The 27,409-nt window shown below is 42.7% G+C and overlaps 3 protein-coding genes across 4 annotated transcripts in view; 2 read left to right on the plus strand and 1 right to left on the minus strand.

The window, feature by feature from the left end:
- Positions 1–375: 375 nt before the first annotated feature.
- LOC146367478 (elongation factor 2b) lies at positions 376–9,248 on the plus strand. The gene is made up of 14 exons (XM_084911888.1): positions 376–533; positions 1,729–1,943; positions 3,226–3,407; positions 3,491–3,702; positions 3,789–3,967; positions 4,196–4,301; positions 4,513–4,765; positions 4,877–5,072; positions 5,198–5,321; positions 5,496–5,738; positions 6,737–7,090; positions 7,208–7,390; positions 7,532–7,664; positions 8,573–9,248. The coding sequence occupies exons 1-14, from the start codon at positions 531–533 to the stop codon at positions 8,764–8,766; spliced, it is 2,577 nt and encodes an 858-aa protein (XP_084768014.1). The 5' UTR covers positions 376–530; the 3' UTR covers positions 8,767–9,248.
- Positions 9,249–9,903: 655 nt separating this feature from the next.
- Positions 9,904–16,474, minus strand: btbd2b (BTB (POZ) domain containing 2b). 2 transcript variants are annotated; one of them, XM_084911898.1, is made up of 10 exons: positions 16,371–16,474; positions 15,398–15,918; positions 15,194–15,313; positions 13,862–14,018; positions 13,540–13,645; positions 13,247–13,444; positions 12,941–13,133; positions 12,386–12,473; positions 11,621–11,767; positions 9,904–10,977 (listed from the first exon to the last, which is right to left on the minus strand). In XM_084911898.1, exons 2-10 carry the CDS (start codon positions 15,916–15,918, stop codon positions 10,816–10,818), a joined length of 1,692 nt encoding a protein of 563 aa, XP_084768024.1. In that variant the 5' UTR covers positions 16,371–16,474; the 3' UTR covers positions 9,904–10,815. The 2 variants fall into 2 exon arrangements, with proteins under 2 accessions (XP_084768024.1, XP_084768023.1); XM_084911897.1 differs by lacking the exon at positions 16,371–16,474 and having other exon boundaries at positions 15,398–15,992.
- A 2,769-nt stretch (positions 16,475–19,243) lies between these two features.
- LOC146367480 (protein unc-13 homolog A) overlaps positions 19,244–27,409 on the plus strand; it is a 33,557-nt gene continuing 25,391 nt past the window's right edge. The window contains exons 1-5 of the mRNA XM_084911901.1: positions 19,244–19,693; positions 24,035–24,064; positions 24,267–24,366; positions 26,689–26,806; positions 26,897–27,020. Of these exons, the coding sequence (XP_084768027.1) occupies positions 19,672–19,693; positions 24,035–24,064; positions 24,267–24,366; positions 26,689–26,806; positions 26,897–27,020 (394 nt within the window). The 5' untranslated portion in view covers positions 19,244–19,671. The remainder of the gene's footprint in view (positions 19,694–24,034; positions 24,065–24,266; positions 24,367–26,688; positions 26,807–26,896; positions 27,021–27,409) is intronic.

The raw sequence follows: 27,409 nt of genomic DNA on the forward strand, positions 1-27,409 counted from the left end.
TGAAGCCATAGAAACTAATCACTGAATAAAGCTTCAGTTGCTATTACCTCCTTTAGAAAATGGTCATCTCTGTTGCCAAACCACCTTATCTTTTGACTTTAGTGCATTTTGGTTGGATTATGTTACTTTCTAACAATGTAAATGTTAACTGTACAAAAGTACTTGTTCTTAAATTTTGGATCTTTCGTGGCAGCTGGAAGCACAAACATACATGGTTAAGTCAACAGAAGAGCGCTCTTCTTTCTCTCACGCACTCACAAACACAGCCGGGCACTCACACGCGCACACGCACTCAACATGGATGTATTAGGATAACATGGCAAAGCGCCACGGACATGTGATATGTGACGGGCTGCTGAGCTGCAGCGCCCCCTGCCGCTGCAGTCACTGACCGGACACCACTACACGGCAGCCGCATCAGCAGCAGCAGCAGCAGCGCCTCTCCTGTCACCACCGGGACTGCCTGTCCTCAGAGGCAGCGACTACGGCAATAACCCGTCGCACATAAAGACCCACGACCTGCAGACAACATGGTGAGTGAAACTAGAGCCTTAAATGTATAGATGATGCCTTTAATGTATTTGTAGCAGCGAGGGAAAACACGCTGTCAACTGCTGCACCCAATAACCGTCATGAGCTGTAGGCTCCGACTGCAGCCGCACCGGATCCCGTCATGTCCGTGAAATGGATGCCGATGCCCGGTGGTGTTATGTGATCGGATAAGGGCTCTGTTTGTGCGCCGTTATAACATGCGCAACAGCCGATAACGCAGGGCTGTGGCCTCCAGTGCGCGGGCCGCTCAGCTCTCACTGTGACGTCCACTGCAAAGCCTTTAATATCACGCTGCTCTGGCATGACCGCAGAAATATCACGTTAATACAGCTACCCACAGAGGGAAAGCACATGGCCATGGCATGTCTAATGTAAATGTCATCAGTTCTGTTTGTGTGTGGGGGAAAATGTAGATTTTCATTTGATTAGAAGAGATTGCGTCATTGCTTTTTATTTAAGAAGCGATGGAAACGTGTTATTACATATAGGCAGGCTGCACTACGTCACACTCAGAGAGCTGCACCGCATTTCATTTGAGTGTTTTGCAGCAGTGAGTGATGTAAAAATTAGTTATTTCACCAAAATAGTCTTTGGTTGTGTTAATTTATATATCCAGTGTGATATTTCCGAATTGATTAATACATTTGTTCTGCTAGGAAAGCTTTGAGGGACACTGGACCTTGTTTTCTTCATATTTTCTATTTACAGAGGATTATGGGGATGGTTTTATATAGTCTTAACAACCCACTGCTAGACAAACTGTCATCTTGTCATCTTAGAGGGCTGCCCTCGTCATATATTACATATTAAATAGCCAACTTAGTGGTTAACACTCTTTCTGTAGATTTAGTTTAAGGTCTAAAATCAAGAGACTGTGTTTTCTTGTGATTGTGGTACATTGCGTTCACCCCCACTCAGTTGCCACATGGTGAATGGTGACTCAGTAATTCTGGAAATCAGGAGGTAAAGTCTTTAAGCGGTGTCCACTCTCCTTCTTCCTGGGTTCAGTTTCAAACATGTCTTTCTTTTTATAACTCTTCTCGGAGCGGCTGGGGAGAGCTGGTAGTGGACAGAAATAGATGCATATGATGAATAAAATGAGCCTGTGCTAGTTGGAAATGGATGACTGTAGCCCCCTGCTCCCCTCCCCTTCTAAATCTCCAACCCTCCCTCCAGGTGAACTTCACGGTGGATCAGATCCGTGCCATCATGGACAAAAAGTCCAACATCAGGAACATGTCCGTGATCGCACACGTGGATCATGGGAAGTCCACGCTGACCGACTCGCTGGTATCCAAAGCGGGGATCATTGCATCGTCCCGTGCCGGAGAAACCCGCTTCACAGACACACGCAAAGACGAGCAGGAGCGCTGCATCACCATCAAATCTACGTATGTGCTTTGTGTTTGTAGCAGGAACTATTCATAATTTATCCTAACAGTACTGGTTAATTTAAATATTTTTATTACGCGTTCAACCTCCCAAATTCTCGTCATCTGCCTGATCAGATCTGTGTGGGTTTGATTTTGATATTTCTATACGCTGACATCACACTCAAACTTTAATCAAGTGAGTAAAAATGCAGAAGAGAGACATGAGCGTTGCTTCCGGTTCTCAAATGTGAAGCTAAAATTCAGCATCCTTTCTAATGGCCAGCAGGGGGCGACTTCTTTGGTTCCAAAAGATGTTTGATTGTGAAGAAGTGTAAAAGAAAATGACAATGCTGCTTCAGGAAACATTTACCTGATGACTTTGTGGCCTCATTCTCTAAACACAAGTCTTATTTTATACAGTTTGATGTTCCTTTTTTAAAATTATTATCTCACTTTGAGGATAATAAATAATAAAGCACGTAAAGAGTATATTTCAGGTTGCGACTGGCAAGTGTGGCCATCCTTTATATACAGTCTGTGTCATAGACAAATATTGGTTTTTGATTGGTTCTGATTGGAAGCGATCAATACTGTTCTATCTTTGGCAGGAAATATTGGGTACACATAATAACTCATCAATCATACTAAGACCTTGACTCAAAAAGAAGACGTACTTGGACTTCAGCTGTCAGATCTCCCTGTTTGGTTGTGTTTGTAGGGCATATATGTCCGATAAAAAGAAGGGCTATAGTAAGTACATTACCAAAATAAGAAATATTTGTGCCATACTGAGTTCATTATTGTTATGAAATTGCGTTATGTATTTTAACCTCAAGGTACACATCGTTTCTAAAGGCGGCTGGCTGTGCTGTGTATTTAATTGGAACATGCATCTCATACTTGATTGGTTCATAATCACAGCACTTGTTTTATTTGTAAGTTGTTCATGGTGTTATACTTTATCGACACACGTTAAGTACCATATTTGACTTGCAGAATTGTTTCTCTGTTCCAAATTCAGAGAGGTGTTAAAAAACACTGTTTCAGAGATTTACACATGGATGTTTGTATATAATAAATGCACCAGCAGAGATCACCAAATATTAATTCAAATCTATGCAGTCAGGACACTTTGTAGCAGCTGAAAGTCTTTGCTGTCTCTTTTATTAGAGGATGGTCTGACTCATCAGTGTGAGTGCAGTTTATGAGATTTATTTACATAAATCGTTAAATTTATCAGTGCAGAGTTAACACATCTCAAGGTTTTTCTATGTTCTCTCACCCTCTCACGCTCTTTCAGGGCTATCTCCATGTATTATGAGCTTGGAGAGAACGACTTGGCGTTTATCAAGCAGAGCAAAGACGGAAACGGCTTCCTCATCAACCTGATCGATTCCCCGGGTCACGTTGATTTCTCTTCTGAGGTCACCGCTGCCCTTAGAGTAACTGATGGAGCCCTGGTTGTGGTGGACTGTGTCTCAGGTAATTAGACATAAAACACTCTTCCTGTAACTCACATACACACTCGTACGCACTGAGGCTTACCTGTTTGTTTCCACTGACAGGTGTGTGCGTGCAAACCGAGACCGTACTGCGTCAGGCCATCGCTGAGCGCATAAAGCCGGTTCTCATGATGAACAAGATGGACCGGGCCCTGCTTGAGCTGCAGCTGGAGCCAGATGAGCTCTATCAGACCTTCCAGCGTATTGTGGAGAACGTTAACGTCATTATCTCCACCTATGGAGAGGATGAGGGTGGACCCATGGGGAACATTATGGTGAATACACACTTACGCTGGTAAAATACCTTCTAAAACTTTCAATATATGGGTAGTTACAATGAATGCTATCATTTATTCCTCAGATTGACCCTGTTATTGGAACTGTTGGCTTTGGCTCGGGCCTCCACGGATGGGCTTTCACCTTGAAGCAGTTCGCTGAGATGTATGTGGCTAAGTTTGCTGCTAAAGGAGTTGCACAGCTGGGACCAGCAGAGAGGTGCAAGAAAGTGGATGACATGATGAAGAAACTGTGGGGAGAAAGGTGAACACGAGTGCACGTACAGTGCCCTCTCTGGTTACAGTGTGGTACATCAGAGGTGCTGCATGCGTTAAGAAGGATGCTTGTACATGGACCACACCCCTTTTTCTGTGTCAATGTTCAGGTGGTGTTTAGTGGCTCTTTAAATTTTAAGCATTAATACAAGACAGTGGGCAGCAAGTGATATTTGGGCAACATATTTTTATATAATAATTTCATTGCATTTTCCAGATATTTCGATCCAAGTGCTGGAAAATTCAGTAAGACTGCCACCGGCCCCGATGGTCAGAAATTACCTCGAACTTTCTCCCAACTTGTTTTGGATCCCATCTTTAAGGTGAATGTACTAAAGATGCTTTATTTCAGCAAATTGTGTATTTTTTTTATGTTTCTAACATTGTTAAAAGGTGATTTAAAGCTCTTAAATTTCAGACATTTCAGATCCAAACTAAGATGATTAGACTTTAAGTAGAGTCTGAAAAGTTACTGCCTTTGATTAATGCCCTAATTCTTTTTTTTTTTTGTCCTTTTTCTCATTGACCTCTTAGGTGTTTGATGCCATCATGAATTTCAAAAAAGAAGAGACAGCCAAGCTAATTGAAAAGCTGGATGTCAAACTTGACTCAGAGGACAAAGAGAAGGAGGGGAAGCCCCTGCTAAAGGCTGTAATGCGACGCTGGCTCCCTGCCGGAGAGGCCCTGCTCCAGATGATTACCATCCACCTGCCCTCCCCCGTCACTGCGCAGAAATACCGCTGTGAGCTGCTCTACGAAGGGCCCGGAGATGACGAGGCTGCCATGGGTCAGTAGAACACCTTCACGTGATTCAATTCAATTAAAAATATTTGTATTATTTATTTATTTATATTTATTTGACTGTGGTAAATTCATAACTTCGAAACTCTCTTCTCAGGTATTAAGAACTGTGATCCTAAGGCCCCACTGATGATGTATATTTCCAAGATGGTCCCAACCAGTGACAAGGGTCGTTTCTATGCCTTCGGCCGTGTGTTTTCTGGCTGCGTGTCCACAGGGCTGAAGGTGCGCATCATGGGGCCAAACTTCAACCCTGGCAAGAAGGAAGACCTCTACATCAAACCCATCCAGAGGTGGGCATGTTTATCTACAAACTGTACACAGTACAGGTCCAAGATAATAGGAAAAGCTCAGAATGTGTGACTCCCCTTTCTTCTTTTTGTTACATCCCTCTTATTTTATCACCACGTCAATCTAGGACTATTTTGATGATGGGTCGCTATGTGGAGCCTATTGAAGATGTTCCCTGTGGCAACATCGTGGGTCTTGTTGGAGTAGACCAGTTCCTGGTTAAGACTGGAACTATTACCACCTTTGAACAGGTAGCGTGTCACTTTCCCTTTGTTCTGTATCTACACAGAGTGTGCTCTAGTTTAAAAACCGAGCCATGACAAATGAATCAATAGCTATTAACACAGAGTCATTATTTGGTGTGGCTTCCTGATAAACAAACCTTAAAAGAATCTAGTCTTATCGCTCATCGACTCCATCTTCAGGCCCACAACATGAGAGTGATGAAGTTCAGCGTGAGCCCTGTTGTCCGAGTGGCCGTGGAGGCCAAGAATCCTGCTGACTTGCCCAAGCTAGTGGAGGGCTTAAAGCGTCTGGCTAAGTCAGACCCCATGGTGCAGTGCATCATCGAAGAGTCCGGGGAGCACATCATCGCTGGAGCAGGAGAGCTTCACCTGGAGATCTGCCTGAAGGACTTGGAGGAGGACCACGCCTGCATTCCACTGAAGGTGAGCAAAGGAGTAGAGGTTTACTGGCAAGGTGCAAGACAGGTCACTGATGCAAGGTTAATATTAATAGCTATTACAAGTACTGATTTGTTTACATCACATATATTAAGTCAAATTTGCAAAAGACCTACACTGGTTCAGTTGTTTTGCGCGTTTGATGATAAATAACTCTTGTCTTAGTTGGGAAAATTTTTTAGAGACTACATAAAAGATGAAAATGAAGCCTCATGACAGACAATCCGAACTATAAACCTGAATACAATTTAAACTGTTGTTCTTAAATAGATGGGATGGTCTGTACACACAGCAAGCAATAATATTAATCAGGTAACCCATTAAAAAGAAGAGGTCCATTTTAATGACTCGAAGTAGTGGATGAGGCCTAGTGGACTCTGACTGGCTCCAGCTGCCTATCAAATCAATTATTAGGGTAGATGAGTTATTAAAGAAAAATAATCACCCCACTCAGAGTTGTTATAAGTGGGGTAACTCTTCATAAAGGCCAGAACCGTTTTTTGAACCAGGCTATAAACGTGCTTGACCATTTTAACATGTTAGTCTAAGGGGATTGACTAGATGTTGGAGCCAGCCTCAAGTGGCGACTAGAGGAACTGCAGTTTTTGCTACTTCTGCACAAGCTTTGTTTTTCAACCCCTTAGGACTGACTTAATTTTGCCTTTTCTTTCTCTCTCATTCTTGAGACTAAATATAATCCAGGTTCACTTTTAATCACAATAAAACTTGTGATTGCATACATCAATCATATTTATTTGCTAATTTCATTTAATTCCATATTTTTCCTCTGCTTGTGCACAGTTTGACAACCACTGAATTAGGACAAGTAGCTTTCAAATGCTAAACATAAGAGCTTTACATAGCCTTACTGATTATGTGGGGCTAAAATTAGTTAAAATAAAATATATATATACATTTTATTCCCATATTTTTGAAGTATTGCTCATACCATCAATCCTGACCAATTCTTTACCTCTTTGTAGAAATCCGACCCAGTGGTGTCTTACAGAGAGACGGTGACGGAAGAATCTGACCAGCTGTGTCTGTCCAAGTCCCCCAACAAGCACAATCGTCTCTTCATGAAGTCCCGTCCGTTCCCCGACGGCCTGGCTGAAGATATCGAGAAAGGGGATGTCACTGCTCGGCAGGAGCTCAAAGCCCGTGCACGTTACCTTGCTGACAAGTATGAGTGGGAGGTGACAGAAGCCAGGAAGATCTGGTGCTTCGGTCCAGATGGAACCGGGCCCAACCTGCTGATAGACATGACAAAAGGGGTTCAGTACCTCAATGAGATCAAGGACAGCGTAGTGGCTGGTTTCCAGTGGGCAACTAAGGAGGTGGGAGGCTAATTAATTCATACTCGTGTTGCATTTTAAATTCTTATTACACTGTAAAACAGCTAGCTATTTATAACCTTGCGTTCACACACTCCTGTCTCTGTCCTCGCCCTGCAGGGTGCACTGTGTGAGGAGAACATGCGCGCAATTCGCTTTGACATTCATGATGTGACACTGCACGCAGACGCCATTCATCGCGGGGGAGGACAAATTATTCCCACAGCTCGCAGGGTCCTGTACGCCTGCCAGCTCACTGCTCAGCCTCGGCTCATGGAGCCGGTTTATCTTGTGGAGATTCAGGTTAGTGTTTGGACTAGAGTGGGCGCCTGGACATTGCTTGAACACAGGCTTGTAATTTTTTGGAGCTCTTCTTTATTCTGAAAGGAAAAACATTTTAGTAACTTTAGTAACTATCTGTGGCTGTGCCTCTTGCCCATGCAGTGCCCAGAGCAGGTTGTCGGTGGGATCTATGGCGTGTTGAACAGGAAACGAGGTCATGTCTTTGAGGAATCCCAAGTGATGGGCACGCCCATGTTTGTGGTGAAAGCCTACCTGCCAGTCAACGAATCCTTTGGTGAGTTTCAGTCGATACTGCTTGCAGTCTTTTATGGTGGGTTTTAACTCTCAGCTGGAAAGGAGGGCTTAGGTAAAAGAGGGACTGCAGAGGTCTAAAAACTAAAGTGGATCTCTGAAATGTTTGTGAAGATATACACTCACGTGCCTTTTTATCGGGCTCACCGTTTAGCAGTTTATTAACACAACTGTCGAATCAACTGATCAATTGCATGGCAGCATCTTATCCTCAGGCTTGTAGACATGGTCAAGAAACCTGCTGAAGTTCGAACTGAGCATCAGAATAAGGAAGAAAGGTGATTTAGGTGATTTTGACTGTGGCGTGGTTGTTCGGTCCAGATGGAACCACAAGCTGCTGATCTACTGGGATTTTTTCCTGCATGAGTGTTTCTAGAGTTTACAGAGAATGGTGTGAAAAAGATAAAACATCCACTCATAACCACTCATTACAGCCAAGATATGCAGAAAAGCATCTCTGAATGCACAACACATCAGCTGGGCTACAGTAGCAGAAGAGGTGGTGATGATGGTGTAATGGTGTGAGGAATATTTTCTTGGCACACCTTGGATGCCTTAGTACCAACTTAGTATTATTTAAACGCCACAACCTTCCTGAGTATTGTTGCTGACCATGTCCATCCCTTTACGGCCACCTCACCCATCTTCAAATCATCTCAGTCTGGTATCTTAAACATGCAAAGATTTAAAAAGGTATAACTAATGCATTACAGTTCCAGATTAAAATGTACAGGTTTACACAATACATAAATTAATTTGACTGATTTGTTTTGGTAAATTAAATGTAAAGGGCATATCCAGCAACTTAGTTTCAGCTGACAGAGTTGCTGTCTTTGTATATGAAGCTATTCTATTTGAAATAATGCTTTTATCTGTTTTTCTGACCTCCAGGGTTCACAGCTGACCTGCGCAGTAACACTGGAGGCCAGGCCTTCCCCCAGTGCGTATTTGATCACTGGCAGATTCTCCAGGGAGACCCCAGCGACCCTGCCAGCAGGCCCTGCCAAGTTGTCGCTGAAATTAGGAAACGCAAAGGTCTGAAAGAGGGCATACCTGCCCTCGACAACTACTTGGACAAATTGTAACCACTCACCCCGGATTAGAAAATACCAAATCATTCTCTAAACCCTACCCCGTGGGCACTTTCAAATCTTTGCACAGGCTTAAAGGTACATCGCGCCAATTGTTTCATCTTTGAGCGCGGAGCAGAAACAAAGCTTAAGCTTTCGTTGTAGGCTAGTGGAAGCAGCGATGCTTTTTTTCATTTCACAGCTACAGTACACCAAGTGCCTAGGGCGAGGGTTTGGGGGAGCAATTGGATCAAAGCAGCTGTATTATCAATTCCTTGTTTCTTCTATTCCTTCACATCGTCCCCCTTCTCCTTCTACGTATCTGCCGGGATGGGCCTGTACAGTGCACTGTGATACTGCTGCAATAATGCATATTTATATGGATCATGGCCAGATTAAAGCGTGGCAATCACAATAAAAGTGTTATAGAAGTGAAACTCACTGGAATGGACGTTTGTTCAGTGGATGTAATGAATAAAAACAACTCATGATGAAAATGTGACTCCTAAAATGTTGTTTTTGCTCTAGAGGGTTTTTTTTGCTGCTTCTCAGATTTTCTCTCTATTTCCTGCCGTCAGTAGCCAAAAAATGTTCACAAATGAATTTCAGTGAATGAAAAATCAGCATTAGTAATCTGCTTGTTTCACCCACCCAGTTTACAGTCTGAGAACCCCTCATCTAGGTAGATACTAGTAGAAATATGCTTATTTGCTTTCTGACTGGATGAGATCAGGTGCCAGGAACCTCTCACAGCTCTGTGGTGAATTTAATTTAAAGGCAAGCAGCATATATATATATATATATATATATATATATAGACATTTCTTTAGGATTAAACCAGAAAAAAAATCACATGTATTTGGTCTTAAATGTAAATTTGACAAAAACAATGATCTAATAAAACTCAGATGATTATCAGATAATGAGCAAAACTTTTTTTTTTACCCCTAACTTTTTTTTTCTCCTTTCTCTGCTTACTTTGAATTTGACTTCAGTAAGTGAGGTCTTGTAGTTAAGAGGATGATATGTGTTCTGTCTGTGGTTGCAGGTGAATATTATTACCTTCAGACTAGGGGAGTCAAATATTTTGCGCTGTGGGTGAAGATTTTCTCCAGTTCTCTCCATTTTGCAGACAAAATACAAGGACGATAATTGTTTTTTCTTCACTCTTTAATCGATGCTCAATTCAAGTTACATATATAATGTTAATAAATGCCACTTTAATATACAACCCTCTCACTTCCATACCGAGACGGGAAAGCTGTTCCACCCACACTTTTTAAAACAAAGCATAAAAGAAACATATCTGAAGAGTTAGTGTGCATCCATACAACAACCAAATTAACATATGCAAGGCCAAGAAGTGCAAGGTTATCTTGGATATAGGCAACTACCAAGCAAGGACACAAGAAATCACAGATTGTACTGTATGTAGAAACCCAAAAAGTAATCATTCTTACCCCTAACCATATTGTTAAGATTAACATGAAGTTTGGTTCAAATTTACCAAGATTTCATAAAGCCTATGAGGTCTGTCAGTATGTGGAAGTTACAGCTAATGTGGGATTCTAGTCTGTACTAAACAGTGATGAGGATCTTTTCTTGGCAAATCTGATAAACTGTACATTCATACAGTTGAGACTCTCCTCTGTGTTAATGCTGTGGAGCACAGAAAGAGGAATCATACAGTTTAAGCCTTTATCAATCCACAGCAGTGACAGTGATACTGTGAATAATCTGAGAGGCTTCTCCTTCCCTCTTGTTTCTAAGTGGAGTCGGTTCCAGTCAATTTCAGAGGCTGGTGTCAATATAACACAATGGGATAAAGGAAAGCCACTGAGAAGGAGAAAGACATCTCAAATGACAAGCTTTGACCCATGTAGTGACCTACAACGCTTCCAGGTTGTTTGCCTTCCCATGTTGCCAACAGTTGTGCGCGATATGGAGGGAACAGTATGAAGTCTGACAGATTAGTCCCCAGTACAGCTGCTGAGGTGCGGCCCTGCGCTCGCTGGTGTCACGGTTGTCACATTTGATGGAAGATTGTTGCAATGTCTGAGGTGACTATGTGTAGAAGATGACCTCGGGAATCTGTCCGTCCTCTACGGAGGTTCCATTGTTGTTGCCTGCTGCGTAGCAGAAGGTGAAACATGTCTTTGTGCCAGTGGATGACGACTCGTGAGTTACCTTTCGCATTCCCTTAGTGCCATAATGAGAGTCTGGACCCTGTAAGACAGAAAATTTAACTCAGTTTTATTCACATACAGTGCCAAATCACAACAACAGGGAATAAAGAAAAGCCCAACAATCAAACAACTCCCTATGAGCAAGCACCTGGCAACAATGGGAAGGAAAAAACTCCCCTTTAACAGGAAGAAACCAGGCTCAGGGAGGGGCAGCCATCTGCCATGACTGGTTGGGGGTGATGGGGAGGGAAAGAGAGGAAAAAACACCAAAGGAGAGAGAGAGCCAGACACTGATAATAACTAATGATTAAATGATTCAGGGTCAGCCCTAATTATATGCTGTGAAGAGCCAATGAATAGAAGATTGTATGGGAAAAATACGCTTTCTCTTTCTAGTCCGTGTCAGTAGTCTGGTTGCAGCATTTTGGATCAACCACTGAAGACTTTTCAAGGAGTTTCTAGGACAGCCTGATAGTAATGAATTGCAGTTGTCCAGCCTAAAAGTAATAAATGCCATACTGAGCAAATGCAGGAAAGCAGTCCTACATATTTGTTATATACGTACATTGAAGGACATGTCCTGGTCAAAATTTAAAAAATTAAACAAATTAGAAAAATATGCTGAACAGTGCAGTACTTATGCTTTCCTGCTTCAAGTATTAAATGTTTTTGACATTACATACCTTGAGTGTGGCACAGGCAGTGTAGTTGACATTGGGTAGGATCTCCACTGGCTCTTTGAACATGACTCTGAAGGTGTTTGCTGAGCCATCACAGCTGAAGCCTGTGTCGTTCTGCCCCAGCACTGTGTTGCTGTCTGTGTGAATGATCTGGAAAATGCATATACCACCTCCATTACAACCAGACAGAAAAGCAGGCAGCTTTTCACAATAACTGCTTGTTTACTCTGCTATGAATCAGTTGATGAGGACTTTGCAGTTTTTACCAAATGGTGTGATTTCTTTTCCCGGAGAGAAAACTCCAAACGGACCAAAATGCATCATTACAAACCACGTGAGACTGTTCGGTCTACTTATTGTCTGAGATGCAATTAACAAAAATAAACATGGGAAGAAGATGATGTGCTCTGAACCAATGGATAAAAGTCTCCAACTCCAAGTGAGGCCTCAGTTCATTCTCTGGCTAGCTGCTACAGTTTGTGCACTGTGCTGCATCCCAGAATATAAAGCATCCAGGCTACAAGAAGGCATCTAGCTGAACTTGCAGGGTACACCAGGTAGTTGGGTTGGATTGAGGTTTGATCACATTATCACCACCACAAACTACCCTGGGGTTCCTTTAGAACCAGTTCAAGGGTTCCTCTTTTTCCAAAGGGTCTCTAAAGGGTGCAGATTTTTTGGGTCATACGCAACTGCGATTATCATATTCACACCAAAGAGGAAAACCAACAAGAATATGTTTAGAGAGAAAGGTTTTAAAGACCATACCTGTATGTTGACTTGATAATCTGTGGGTCCGTGTATTGAGCCATATAGCCCAAAACCAACCACGAATATCCTTCTGTTTACAGAGAACCTGTGAATAGCAAAAAAACAAAACAAAAAAAATATATAGAATATAAACATGTTCCTTCTTTAGTTTTCTAGCCAGTACTGCATGTGATTCTAGAAAAAGCTCATCAAACCAAGGCCGTACGACCACTGTTAGTATTATTAGTTACATCCAGGCCTCATTTCAATAAACTTCTTATCATTTTTTTCAAAGAACATGGTGAATTTGATTATACTGTCATGTTGTGTTAATGGCAGTGGATGAAAAAGTAATTTCTTAAAAAGTTTTTTTTTTAAATTATGTAGTCTTGACTGATTTTGTATTTTGAAAAATACTTTTTAATAGTATTTTTAATACTTTCACTCATTCACCTTATTAACCTTTTATTGAATTACTTGTCATATTTATACATGACGCCATATTTTCATATTTTACGTTTTTCATAAAAAGACAGAATCTATAGTTATGGTTTTAAAAGGCTCCTGACTCACCGTATGCGGTCACTTGTGCCGCTGTAGCCCCAGCGGCTCTCCACCTGACCAAAACGTGTGATGCTGCACTCCTTTCCGCGGAGGCAGCAGCGAGGGCGGTCAATGAAATCTACGTGTGGCTTCGGGTTGACTGTGAAGTGCAGGAAGAGACTCACCACCTCCCGGTCAGTCAGGATACTGGACTGTGCTGGACCTGGAGGGAAAGGGATGCAACCCGAGGACACACGTCAAAGACTAAATCACAATGTGTATTTATAGGAGAGGGAAATGCTTTTTAAAAAACTGATTAAAAATGCTCCCATCAACCTGCAGCAAACTCCTCGATGGTCATGAGAGGGAACCGGATGAGTGTGAGAGCTTTTCCCAGGACTTTACGCTTGTTTTCGGGTGTTGGCTGCAACTGCTGCCTGTGCGCCTCGGCCTCGGCCCAACGAACTGCAGCACTAAACAAACGCACCTCCCTCACTCCCAGAGTATCTCTCTCCAAAACTGCCACCAGTGTGTCTAGAGAAGAAAAGGATGACAAAAAAATATTACACTGTTACTCTGAAATACAAAACTTGGACACAATGGCACTCACAATAACAAAGACAAATTACCCAGATCTATGTCTGTGAAGCCTTCAGCAGCAAGCGCGTCTCCAGTGTTCTTGTCAATATTTTCCAAGCAGAGGCTGGCAAGCTGTGGCTCATCAAACAACCGTGCCTGAAATTACAAATTATTTTGAATACACAGATAAGTTAAAGGTTTAAGATGACAGCTGCAATCTGCAAGGGTTGTAGCGTAGTTTATGCTTAGACATGTGTAACTTGAAGTTCAATAAGATGGACTAAATCGTTAACACATGCTCTGCACAGGAATGCTGAAAATACAGTATCGCACTCAAAAGCCAAAAGGTGGAGCCATTTTTCAAAGGCAGACCTGTGTCAGCAGCATGAAAGCATTGTCTGCTCTGAGGTTCTTCTTCAGGAACTCCACACAGTGAGCCTCCAGGGCTGGAACTGCATACTTCTTTGCCGTATAGAGTGTGGTCATCACCGTCTCAGGCCCGATCTGGACTTCATCAGAGTAGAGAAACCTGCAGAAAGATGGCAGATTACACATGTTATTGCATTGCAGTTACTGTGCATGTGTATATGCCCTAATATTCAATTATGATTATGAATAGCAGCAGATCAGACACAACATTAACAGCACCAAACAGCTCTGGCTCACTGCACCTGCCAGCTTACCTTCTTCTAACCTCAACACATTTATTGAATGAGGTCACGTTCCTCCACTGATGCAGTTCTGATGCCTGCTTTAAGCTATTGTCAGTGGGCAGGAGTCTGCACGGCCACTATGACCAGTATTCAGTGAGCTGCAATGAACCAATCTATCATAACCAGCAACTACAGCAATTTTTAGATTTATGTGTTTTTGCTCCCCCTTGAGCCTTTGGTTATTCATGACCCTGTCACTAACTCACTGCTTAATCTTATGGGTTCCCAGTTCTGCCAAGGCCTGCTGGAGATGCTCCGACCCACTTTTCTAAACTTAGCAAAAAAAGTAAAGAAATTTGTGTTTAGTTGATAACTTAATTGTTGTAACAATGCTTCTTGGCAAAATCCTTATACCATTGTTACAACAATTAAGTTATCAACTAAATACAAAAAAGCCTGTTTATTTCCAAATTTGTAAGGAAGATGCCTTTGTGGGTTGAGCAGCAGAGGTGAGAGTGTGAATATCAGCCAGTGCAGTTGTGCTGGTCACTCTGGCATGAACAGCATGTCCAGGCTGATCCCACAAGGGTTCAGTGGGGTTGAGATCAGGGCTGCAGGCCGGCCATTCAATCCTCTTTACTTCCAAACTCTGGAGGCAGTCTCTGATAAACCCCACTCTGTGGGAGCAAGTGCGGTCATCTTGGAGGATAGAGTTCAGCCCCAGACCAGATTTGGCAAGTTTTCCATCACTGCAATCCACAAATGCATTTTCCTTACAATCGTGGCACCACTTAAAGGGAAATAAGAAGGCTCCCCAACGGTATAAGACAAAGAAAGAAATCAAACAAACACAAATGTCCTTACTTTCTGTGCTTTCCAACAAGCCACAATCAGGTGCTGACCGTCCCCCATAGCCTAACATATGCCAATACCTCACAGGTCCCATTGTCAGGTGCCCATCCCTGTCATGGGTTTTAATGTTGTGACTGATCGGTATAAAACCACGCCCACTTTAAGGTGAGCGTCGTGTTAAAGACACTCAGCTCCTTACTTTAGCAAGGCCAGAAAGGCAGCTGGTTCCACATCTGGGAGCTCGATCTCCGTTGACGTGGTCGCCATTCCCCCGTTGAACATGGCATCAAACACTGCGCTGCCCACAGCCAGAACGAACCTGACAGCAGCAGAGACAGAGGCGGGGATAAAGTCGCTTGCAGAGCTGCTTGCAGAGCCTCTTCCCCCCTCTTAATCCTCTTACCTGTGTGCCGGTATCCTTTGAACTCCCATCCCCTTGCCCACTAAAAAATGAACGTCACTGAGGACCTCGTTGTTGAAGAGGAAAGCGAACCTCTCTTTCACGGTGCTCTTCGTTGCCTGCCAGTTGTACACTGGCTCTCGGTACACCAGCACGGAGGCGGCCGCCGGAGTGGCCGTCGGTGCCGCCGCCGGAGAGGCGTTTGACGCCGCGGTGCTTGCCATGTTGGACGCCGGAGAGGCCATTGCTCCGGCTGCCGCAGCACCTGCCGCAACGGGCTGCTGCAGGGAGTTCTGCGCAGTCGGTTGAGTTCCGGTCGAAACACCGTTGCCGTCTCCCCCTCCAGGCCCAAGCTGCGGGTTGGGCCGCCTCGCGGCTCCCTGCGGCCCCCCAGCTGCACCGACCCCTCCACCGTTGGATGCGGGCATGGAGAAAACACTGTTGCTGGGTTGGCTGTTTCCCAAAGGACCCGGACCAGAGAAACTGAGGCAAGGAGGCCTGCCGCTGTTGTCTCCAGTAGCCATCTTGAACCCAGAGTAGGCGTAAACAACACACTTCCTCTGTTTATTTATTTCTAGCAGGCTCAACAGTCACATCTGCTTTTTGCTTCCCCCTAGCGTTTATCGCGAGTACTGCAAGCTATAATCTGCACCAGTGGGTATTTTTATTGTTTGCGTAATACCTCGTTAAACCCCCACCCCACACTTGATTAAAAGCTACTTCTTCAATAATCAGCAGTGGAGAACAATGGGAAAAGGCGTTAAAGGCTTTTTACACACAAGCGTGATACAAGAAACAAAACAGTGCACAACCATGCAACTAAAAGTAGTACAGAAAATGATCTGAAAGAACACAATATTATACTATATTTGTGAGAAGAATGTGGAATATTTTGTAAGTTAATATCATAGCTGCCCAAGCAATTTATTTCTAAACAAGCCAACAGACAGTAGTGTGCAAAATCCTTGAGCCACACCTTATTTCTTTATATTTTGTTTCCAAGCGGCCAGACTTTCTTGTATGTGTACCTGGCCATTTTCAAAAGAATGCTGAATGTTGAATGAATCTGCAAACAAGGCAAAAGATAACACAGTCTGACAGGCATAAAATAGCATTTTTGCAGTGATTAGGTAATTCCAAAAGAGCTATTAGCTGAAACCTTGGCATATCTGAGCACAGTGTACAGTGTGTCCTTAAAAAAACTGAAGATATAGGACAAGTGGAGGACAAAAGACAAAAGAAGACGTGGCAGGCTTAAAAACAATTTATTTATATATATATATATATATATATATATATATATATATATATATATATATATATATATATATATATATAAATTGTTTTTAAGGTACCGTTGGGGGTTGATCTACCAGGCCCTACCATCTGTAAAGTGTCTGACTGGCAATAACTTCATTTTTCAGTATGAAAGTGATCTCCAACACACCGACAACACAGTGAACGCATACCTGGATAAAGAAAAACACACAATAGAACACTATCAGTCATTGACTGGCCTCCCCAGAGTCAGACCTCAACACTATTGAAGCAGTGTGGGATCATGATGAAAGAGAAAGGAACAAAAGGCAGCCAGAGTTTATATTTTGTGATATGGATCCACTTATCTGTCTTTTTAACCTGACAGATAAGTTGATTTATATCACGTGCATGTGCACCAATAATAATTAATTTTCACAAGACTCAAAATAATGATGATAATCGTTTTTTTGGATATTTGCTTCATGAGCAGCTGTTCAAACCACAACATTTTTTATCACCTTTAACTATTTCATGTATATACTCTTGCACACATTAGCTGTCACTTGGCACTGTCTATATTTCATCTTACTGTCTCTTAGTGTGACTCAACTGAGTCTATGTTTTGCAGTCTTTGCATTTCACCACTTTTACCATCTTGCTTGCTTGTCATCCTTTGACAAACCCCTAAGATGCATGTTTGATAGCGCCTATTCCACAGTAAAGCCCTTTTTTCTGTCTCCATCTCCATTGTGACACTTTCTTTGTCGGTCTGGTAAAAAACAAAACAAAAAAAAGAGATTATAGCCAATGTTGTGGTGCTTTATCCACCTATAACACACATTTACAAATTTGAATGTGCTTGAATATGTGCTGGGCTTGTTCTCATGGATGTACAGGGGTGGACTAATGAAACTCTAGTCAAAGAGTACAACGCTGTACCTGAATATTCCTGAAACTGTAGAAAGACTTCGTGGGAATGTTAGACCAGATGCTTTGGATGTGGACCTGTGCTTGCAGTAATAACAAAACGCTTTTGAAAGAGTTGCATCTGAACAAACCACAGCATGTACTGGTTTGGTGTTGGGCTCTTTGATAGTGGCGGAGGGTTGATGATTTAGTCTTGTCTTGCATCAACAGGACCTGGGCACCTTGTAGTCATTGAGTTGACCATGAACTCCTCTGTACACCAAAGTATTCTAGAGTCAAATGTTAGGCCATCTGTCTGACAGCGAAAGCTTGGCTTAAACTGGACCAGGAATGTGATCCCAGGGAGGCACAGCAGCAAATCTACAATAGAATGGCTGAAAATAAAAAAACGTTTTGTAATGGCTCAGTCAAAATCCAGACCTCAACCTGACTGAAAAGCTGCAGTGGGACGTTAAGAGCACTATCAAATTCCTGCAAACGGCAACAAACTGCAACAACGCCGTAAAGAGAGAGTGAAGAAGAGTGGGCCAAGTTTCCTCCACAAGGATGGGAGAGACTGATAGAGTCATACAGACAATGATTACTCCAAGTTATTGCTTCTAAAAGGCTTCTATGAGCAACTTAATCATAGGTGTTGTTGGAATTAAATAATTTGCAGTGCCTCAATAATGCTATGCTTTTTATTAATAATAAGTGTTATAAAGTTATATAGTGTAGTATTAAGTGGACACAGCCCTGAAAAATAAAGGCATGAGACCATGTGTCCTTGGGGAGTAGAAAGCTGCAGACTCTCACTCACGCTTGCCTGGGAAAATGTAGATAAGAGGGGACCATCTCTAGTGGAAAGTTACTGAGACACTGTTGTTTAGACTAGAATAGTAGTATAATAGTAGTAGCTTCTGTAATAAAACTGTTAGGGGCACACCAGCATTTTGAGATCCATGGCAGCGTGTCATGCAGGACACATCTCCCTTCTAGAAGTAATGTGAAAGAGTAATAAAGTGTTAAATGGTCTACTGAGTAGTGTTTTGTCTTCTATCGGATGCCTCTGAGGAATCAAAAGAACTTGGTGTAGTGTTGATATTTACAGTGTGCATAGATTCTCACAACCTGCTTCTTCTTTCTTTAAATATTGATGTTATTGATCATCTCAGGTAGTATTTAGCTAACTTACAGACTAGATCATTTTTAGTACTTCCTGATGTGTAAAAGCTTAGGTTGGATAGGGTGCACTTTCTTTTTTTTTACCATGAGGGACAAGTGGATGACCTCCTGAATATTTTCAGCGGATACTGCAGTGATGCTTTTTGGGGGCTGCACTAACTGACAGTTATACAGTAAAACTCTATTTTCAGACTGATTTCTGAACATGATAGTGGATCTGCTGTGAAACCCCTATCAACACACCGAAAAGAGGGCTAAGTTAAAGGGTTAAGTGCTATTGGATGGGATTAGATTATTTACTTCATCACTGGGTGTATTTTCCATATACATGACTTAAAAAAAAAGAAGAAGAAGAAAAAGACCATGGATGCTAACCTGGTGTTGATGTTACCACCTGATCCAGCCTTGGATGTGAACTGAGAAAAATACTGGACAACTTTCTCTCTGAAGCAGTGAATGGAAATTCCTGGTCGCCATATTGTTCATTGAGTACATTACATCAGCCAAAACGATATTATTAATTACCCCACCTTCCCGCCTCCCCTTCTGGCTGCTACTCATCACCCGTGACGTCAGGGCGGCACGGCGCGGGGGAGCTGTCCTCGCGCGGAGGGTGCTGCTGCTGAAACAAGATGGCTGTGCGCGCAGGAGGAGCAGCGGCGGCGGAGGAGAGCTGAGGCAATGCAGAGGAGGGGGGGCGAGGAATTCACTTCTGTGTGTCTTTCTTGTCCTGCCAAAAGAGCAACAGCCCCGCAGAGGAGGAGACGACACGCTTCCGAGATGGTGCTGATTTGTTTCCGTTACCTTTTACGGTAACGGTTTTTAACGGGGCTTTTTTATTTTTATTTTTTAACGGACGAACTGACCAAACAAATCACGGAGTCTGAGTAGAGGACAGCCGGGGACGCTCAACACCGCTACCAGAGATGTCCCTGCTGTGTGTGGGAGGTAAGAGGGGAAATGAAAGAGGCCATGAAAGCCTGCGTGTTTCATGTTATTGAAGTATCACTAACTGCACCAGCTGTCTGACAGAGCCTGCGGGCTATCAGCTCCCAGCAAAAGTGTGTTTGTGTATGCGTGTGTGTGTCCCGAGCTATTGTGCTGAATAGTCATTAAATCTCAGAGCAGAAACAGCACGTTTATTGCGTGGGGAACACCACTGGGATACTTTCAGCAGCACCGAGTGTGTTTGTTCAGCGCTGTCTGTGCTCACGTGTGTCTGACATGAAAAAAGAGCAGTTGTGACTGTTTGTAGTAGAAAGCATGAACGGGCTCTTTGACTTTCTGTAAGCAGAACCGCTGCTTCCTCTCCCGGCTCGCACTGTTGCGGTTGCCCGGTGTAAGCCTGCGTGTGTGTCATCCACTTCATTCATTCATGCGTGGGCAGTCCAAAGAGGAGGAGGAGGAGGAGGAGGAAGACGAGGAAAAGCCCCTGCCGCTGCCGCACCCCTCGCCTCCTCCTCCTCCGTTCACCGTGAGGGAATACTGGCTGTAGTCTGGAGGTGCGCGTCACTTCTGCGCGTTTTCCCTCAAGCGATGCGTCACCTCCTCCCACCAGACTCCCCGAAAGCACCTGATGCTGATACTGTTGCCTCTCCGCGCGATGAATAAGCATCTGCTGTGATTGCTCATAAGCTGGAACCTCCAGCTTCACATCCAGGGCGCGGTGAACGCACACGAGGAGAGGATGAGAGAGGCAGGGGGAGATTTTACAGAGAGACACGCGGTTGTTCTCAAGTGCGTTTTTGGCATAGTTTGATGATAGATTGGGGCTGAATCAGCAAAAACTTGCCACCTCAAAAAACCCAAAACTGTAGTCAGTAGATGGAATTTAAGCAAAATTGGTGTTGAATAGCAAGTTGTCCTCTAAGAAAGTTCCAGCCAGGGCTCTCAGTGTCTTGTAATTATTCATCTACATTGGTCTGGTCTTTAAGATGCCATGAAACATGAAATGAAACTGAAGCTTTCAGTTTAAAGTCATTCCAAAGTAATTTAATGGGTACCTGCTTTCTACTTTTTACATAGCTTAAAGGTGACGTGTAAAGAAAGCCCAGGTGAGCCTACGTGCACAAGTGCACTACTGAATATTTGTCATTTTTACTTGACTATTGACTTTTATATCAATTCTCTAAAGCTGTGACTAATACAGCCTCTAAAACAGATCAAGGGTTGGGCTGTAGTGTAGACATACAGTGTATGTGAGCTCTAGGCAGCTGTCACATGTGTGTTAGTGGCAGCGTAAGGACAAAAGAGAAGTTAAGTGGTTCATGAAGTCACCTTTGATATGGCAGGCCCATTATGGATGCCAGCCCACCACATCTTGTCCCACCGGGTCCACCCACTGACTGTTCCTGCTCTGAGTCAGTCCCAAGTCTCATTAAGACGCTGAGCGTTATTCATTCATAAACACTGGCTGCCGCTGTCAGTGTTGTAGTCTACGAGACTTGGCAGCGGGCCCTTTTTCTGTTCCGCTTACATCATTCATGCTTACCTGACTGGAGCTATTTCTGGCCTCCACAGTACTTCATGCCTCTCGAATAGGCAGCATTTCTTTGGCGCATCTGCCGACCAAGCAGAATTCAGACACTGATACAGATTAACTCTGAAAAACTTGGCTTCTTTTCCAGCAGATATCCCACATACTGTACTCTGAAGTCCACTTATTCTCCCTGTCCTCTCGATTTGGACACTAAATCAGGGACTGACACTATCAGCAACTGCAGGGGCTGCTGCAGATCTCATGTATATGTGATCCTTCAGTATAAAGCACTGTCTGTCTGAGTCATGTCATCCCTCGTTTCTGTCACTGGATGGCTGAACTCAGCTCACCGACAATCTATTTTATATTCCCTGACCCCATATGAGCAAGGACTTGGCAACAGTGGGAAGGAAAAACTTCCTTTTACCAGGAAAAAGCACCTGATTTAAGACAATAACAGATACATTCTGGAAAGATTGACATATATCATGTTATATATGTCTAATGAAGTGTCATCATTCATCTGTGAGCCTGTCCTGATTTTTGGCACACCAATTGCATGAAAACTGCTGGCATGTCAGAGATACATACCAATAAATAAATAAATAAATAAAAATTGTATTTATTGTGCTGACAGCTGAGTTGGCGTGCAGCTGTGATGAAATGTTGTTTGCAGAGTATTTCTCATCATAACGCTCACTGTCAGAGAGATTTATGATTGCATGCTATCATTAAGCTTTAGCTTTCTGCCACTGAAAATCCAATTCACTTTTTATTGATCCTTCTTTTACGTACTGCTGCTTTTCCGGGGCCGTGTTAGTGTTGACATTAAAACACAGCAGGAGGCAGGCTCTGATGGGGTCTTCCCAAACAATGTAAAGATGTAACATTGAATCAACAATTTCATTTTCGGTTGTCTTTTACAGACATCAAAAGGAAGCAGAGTGTCAGGGCAAAACAAAAAAAAAATCAGTGTCATTGCAAATATGATAACCCATTGTTTGGATATTTATTTGTGTTTAGCAATAAGAATGGTGGTGATCTTAGCATCACTCTCATTGCTGCAGGTGTGTGCGAGCAAGCGTACACACCTGCTGATGTAACAGCGTGCCACTTGAGTTTTTGTGTGCGGCACAAAAGAAGCGAGAAATAGAAACATAAAAAAATAAATAAAATGAAAGTGCTCTGCTGACTCAGAGCAGTTTTTATTTTATGGTGGTCGGTTTCTGTGTGGACAAGCCTGTGGAGAGTATTGTGAAGTAATTTGTGAATTGGTGTTAAAATAGTTTTTGTTTTAAAGATCTAGTTGCATAATCCAGCGAGGCGTTTACATGTGCACACACATGTAGTGTGGGGATCTGCATGGAGGAGAGCGAGTGGGTAGTGGAGCATTAAAAATGTATGGGCGTTACGTCAGGGCTGGTAAAAAGGTGCTGCAGAGAGAGAGAGAGAGAGAGGAGAGCCTGGGCTTTAACTGTACACTGAAAAATTACACGTGGTGAAGGTGGAAATGTTCCCTTTGAAAGCTCGTACAATAAACCACAATCAAGCCATATAACTGAGCTCCTGCATTATGTTAAGGACTTCATAATTAAATCACTTGCTTTATATGTGCACTGTGTCTACTACTGGGTAATTAATAAAATTGAATAAACGCAATTAATAAAATTCTAGTTTGGGTTTCAGTTTAACCCTTTCCACCCTGCTAGTCCCTGTATCAGGACCATATACAAGCCAATTTTACCTACCACTCACACTCCAATTGATGCACCAGGGGTAGCTTGTGGTTCAGTATTTTGCCCAAGGGTATTTGGACGTGCAGACTAGAGAAGCTGGGCATAGAACCACCATCCTTCTGATTAGTAGACGACCCGCTCTGTCTCCTGAGCCACAGCTATCATTGGGCAACACCACAGTGTTTTTAGTGAATACACCTTACTGATTTAACTTGGTGCGTGATGACTCAGAAGCAACACCGTGGTGCTTGATTTCTGTCGCATCAGATTCTGTAGAGTTGCAGCTCAGCAACAAAAGCACTACCTTTTAGGCTGAAGTAAAATTCTTAGAGCAGAAAAGTAGTGAAAATAAAAACAACAAAGTAAAACTAAATGGGAAAGGAATTAAAAATGACTTACTAAATGTATTTAAAAAATGGATAGAATATCATTTGTCTGAGGCTGCTCATTGTTGTGTAATTGGAAAGCTCATTAAGTGTTTTCTGCATGTGTTCTTTCTCAGACTAAAAGGAACTGAAATGAATAGGATGCATTTTATGGGTTAATATGCTGTAGTGTTACTGCTCTAACCCATGAACCAAAATGAGACTGACATCTGAGCTCTATCCCGTCCGAGTATTAGCATGTAGATGCGTTGTATTTGCCGTTTCTGTATCCCCCTCTGATGAAACTCAGCAGGACATCCGTGTTTTTCATTGCCAACTCGGCTGGAAATTATAAGGCAGAGCACCGAGTTCAAATCTGGATCATTAAAATTTAGCTTCCCTGAGTCAAGACTTGTGCTATTTGTGTAAAATGTGGATGTTTGCTGTGCAGTCGTCACCAATTCCATCTGATTGGAAAGTATGCGAGGCTATTTTTTTCTTAATCTAATAATGCGATTAATTTATGCAGTAATTTGTTGTGATTTCATGTTATGTGTGTTTTACTAAAACTCACACTGTCATTTCTTATGCATCGCAAGCATCCCCGTGTTGTCTGATTTCAGTGCAAAAGCTAAAAACAGAAGACACATTAGCATGGCAACAGATGGTGTTCCTGTGTGTCACTGTGTCCCTCTCTGTGTTTTCACAGTGAAGAAAGCCAAGCTGGATGGACTCCAAGGTAAGACCTGGGATCCTGGAAGTAACATGAGGTGCAGGGGCAGAGATATAAGTCTTTAAAAAGACTGAGCACACATTGTAAAGTCAAAGAATAGAGGGACAGGAAATCTGTTATTGTGTAGGAATACAGTTGAAGAGAGGGAGACTACCTTATTGTTTTCCATTTTAAAACACCTATTTCTTCTTCCCTTTCTCCTCAACAGAGAAGTTCAACACTTACGTGACTCTAAAAGTACAAAATGTGAAGAGCACAACCATCGCTGTCAGGGGCAACCTGCCCAGCTGGGAGCAAGACTTCATGTTGTGAGTCCTTTGTCATCTTCTGACAAAGTTTCCTCTCTTTCTCCTTCTGTACTCTCTTCTCTCTAACTGCATTCTCTTTCCATCCTCCCATCACACTCTCAACTCCAGCTACTTGAGTGCTTTCATGATGTTTTTCTTTTTTAATCTCAGCTTTTCTCCAGCCCTCTCCATTTTTTCAGTCCATCCCAAGTGCCCTTTATCCCTGTATTGTTTCAAATATCTCTTCCTCTCTGCCTCCAACTGCCTCATGCTCTTTTTCATCTGCTCTCCCTCGATACTTCTGCCCATCTCATCCTTATTCTCAACCTTGGCTCCTTCCCAGCCCCTCTCTCCTCTCCTCTTCTCTGTCATTTCCTCTAAACACATCTCCTTGTTATTCATTTTTTCAGCCTCTCCTCCTCATCCTCTCTGTATTTTATAGTTACCCCAGCACCCCTCATATTCACAGCTTGCATTAACGGTCTTTATTCACTTTAAAATTCGTTTGTTTTGTCTTATTTTACTTAGGATGTAATTGGTGGTTTCAGCCAATAAAATATTACACAACACTGAGTATTTTTCATATAGAGTGATCCAGCATGGTACTGACAGAGTGGCAGCATATGGGTGATAAATGGTGAGAATCACTTAGCATGTGGGATGCAGCAGGCAGGATTACTGCGGTGTCCTGTGCATCTGTATGATGGTCGGAGGCGTTGAGTGGTGTGCTGGGGTTGCATCAGTGAAGCTGTGTTATGTAATGTTTGGGCTGCAGAGAGCGCCTCATGCCCTCACTCAAACCGTCTTTAAATGACTGTGCCCCCTCAGTCACCACCATGAATCAAACAGGCACTTTTCTTAAAAGGAGTCACCACCGAGATGGGAAATCCACTCCCTCCATTTCTTAATTAAAGTTCCCGATTTCTCCCTCCAGGCATGCGATACAATCACCTCCTCCACTGCCTTCATCACATTCTTACCCTCCCTCCCCCTTTTTATGCCTCACTCTCACTCTTTTTTTCTGTCCTGCTGTCTTGTAAATGTTTTATGGTTCATGCTCACATCCCAAAGGAACATGTTTTAAATTTGTCATAGCGGAGCCCAAAAGTAATTACTTGTGTTTGTTTAATGTGGGAAAAGTATTCAGATTCATTACTTAAGTAAAACTACATGTAAAACAAAGTAAAAGTCATCCAGTACACTAGAATTTAAAAATTCTTAAGTGTTCATGGCAAAATAGACTTATAGTAAGTATAAATTGTAGACCTACACTCACTGGCTGCTTTATTCAGTACACCTGCCGAACTGCTTATTGACACAAATATTGAATCAGCCCATCACATGGCAGTAACTCAATACACTGAGGCATGTAGACATGATCGATATGACCTGCTGATGTTCAAACTGAGCATGAGAATGGGTGAGAAAGGTGACTTAAGAGACTTTGAAAGTGGCATGAAAGTGGTCTGTTGGTGTCAGAAGGGCTGGTGTGAGTATTTCACAAACTGCTGATCTACTGGGATTTTCCCACACAAGCATCTATAGGGTTTGCAGGGTTTGCAGAGAATGATCCTAAAAAGAAAAAAGCTGATTCACACAAGCTCGTCAAAACCTGACAACAGAAAATTGGAAAAATGTTGCCTTGTGCTGTAATAGTCTCAATTTCAGTTTAGGCTCATGATAGTAGCGCAATGGTGTGGGGCATATTTTATTAGCACAGTTTTGGGTTCGTTAGTACCAACTGAGCATTGTTTAAACTCCACAGGCTACCTGTGTATTGTTGCTGGTCAGGTCCATCCCTTTATGACCATAGTATACCCATCCTCTGATGGCTGCTTCCAGCAGGATAACGCACAATGTTGCAAAGCTCAAATCATCTCAAACTGGTTTCTTGAACATGACAGTGAGTTCGCTGTCCTTCAGTGACCTGCACAGTCACTAGGTCTCTATTTACCTTTGGGATATGGTAGAACAGGAGATTTACATCATCTGTGTGCAGCTGGCAAATCAGCAGCAACTGTGTGATGCTCAAGTATATCAGGCATACCTTTAAAAAGTGGCTAGTGAGTGTATAATAATAGTTGTTACGCAGGAAAAATATTTTATTTGACACTGATATGTGAAACAATGTGAAAGTGTACTAATTTATAGTTACACTACTGTGCCATTTAATCTACTAACACAGTTTTTTTTAATCTGTTACAATGTTTTGCATTTTATAAGCTAATCATATGTTCCTAATGTACAGCATTAGTCTCTTTAATGCTCTTAACGTCTATAGACGCATGCAATAGTCAAACTCTTTGTCTGGATTTTGGACTTGAATTTTCTTTGTCTTCACAGTGAAATTAACCGCCTGGACCTGGGTCTGACAGTAGAGGTGTGGAACAAAGGATTAATCTGGGACACCATGGTTGGCACTGTGTGGATTCCACTTCACAGCATCCGGCAGTCCAATGAGGTTTGACACTAACCACGATCACAACTTTAGAAATAGCTGTCAAGTGGTGGTTGAGGATTCTTCACTCAGTTTTATGTTTGTGTAATGCAGGAAGGTCCAGGGGAGTGGCTCACGCTGGACTCTCAGGTCATCATGGCTGATAATGAGATCTGTGGCACCAAAGATCCCACCCTCCACCTGGTTTTACTCGATACGCGCTTCGAACTGCCTCTAGGTGAGAAATCAATATTCACATCAAAACCAGAAACTGTCAGTTGGTGGGAAAAAATGAGAATTTGAAATTACAGGAAGTCATCAATCCTGTTGGCAACCGGGGGGATATGGAACAAATAAATTATGTCTGTTGGTACATTTTCACAGCAAACAGTGATAAATGAGGACCAATAATTTCTGACTGATTAATTAAGCTGACCTACTTTTCAATTCTATGTTTGAGAGGACGTCGTGTGCAGATGTGTGTCATGGAGGGCAGTGTTTGTGCACTTCTTTTCTCGGTGATCATGCTGTGTTCCACTTAGCATTGATTAGGTGTCATTTTCATGCTGTTTCCCCTTCCTGTAGTCAATATTGCACACCTGACGCCACAGTTTGTGGACCTGACCT

This window comes from Perissodus microlepis, chromosome 18 (genome assembly GCF_051167445.1).
Source record: "Perissodus microlepis isolate ML-2025 ecotype Zambia chromosome 18, ASM5116744v1, whole genome shotgun sequence".
NCBI lineage: Eukaryota > Metazoa > Chordata > Actinopteri > Cichliformes > Cichlidae > Perissodus > Perissodus microlepis.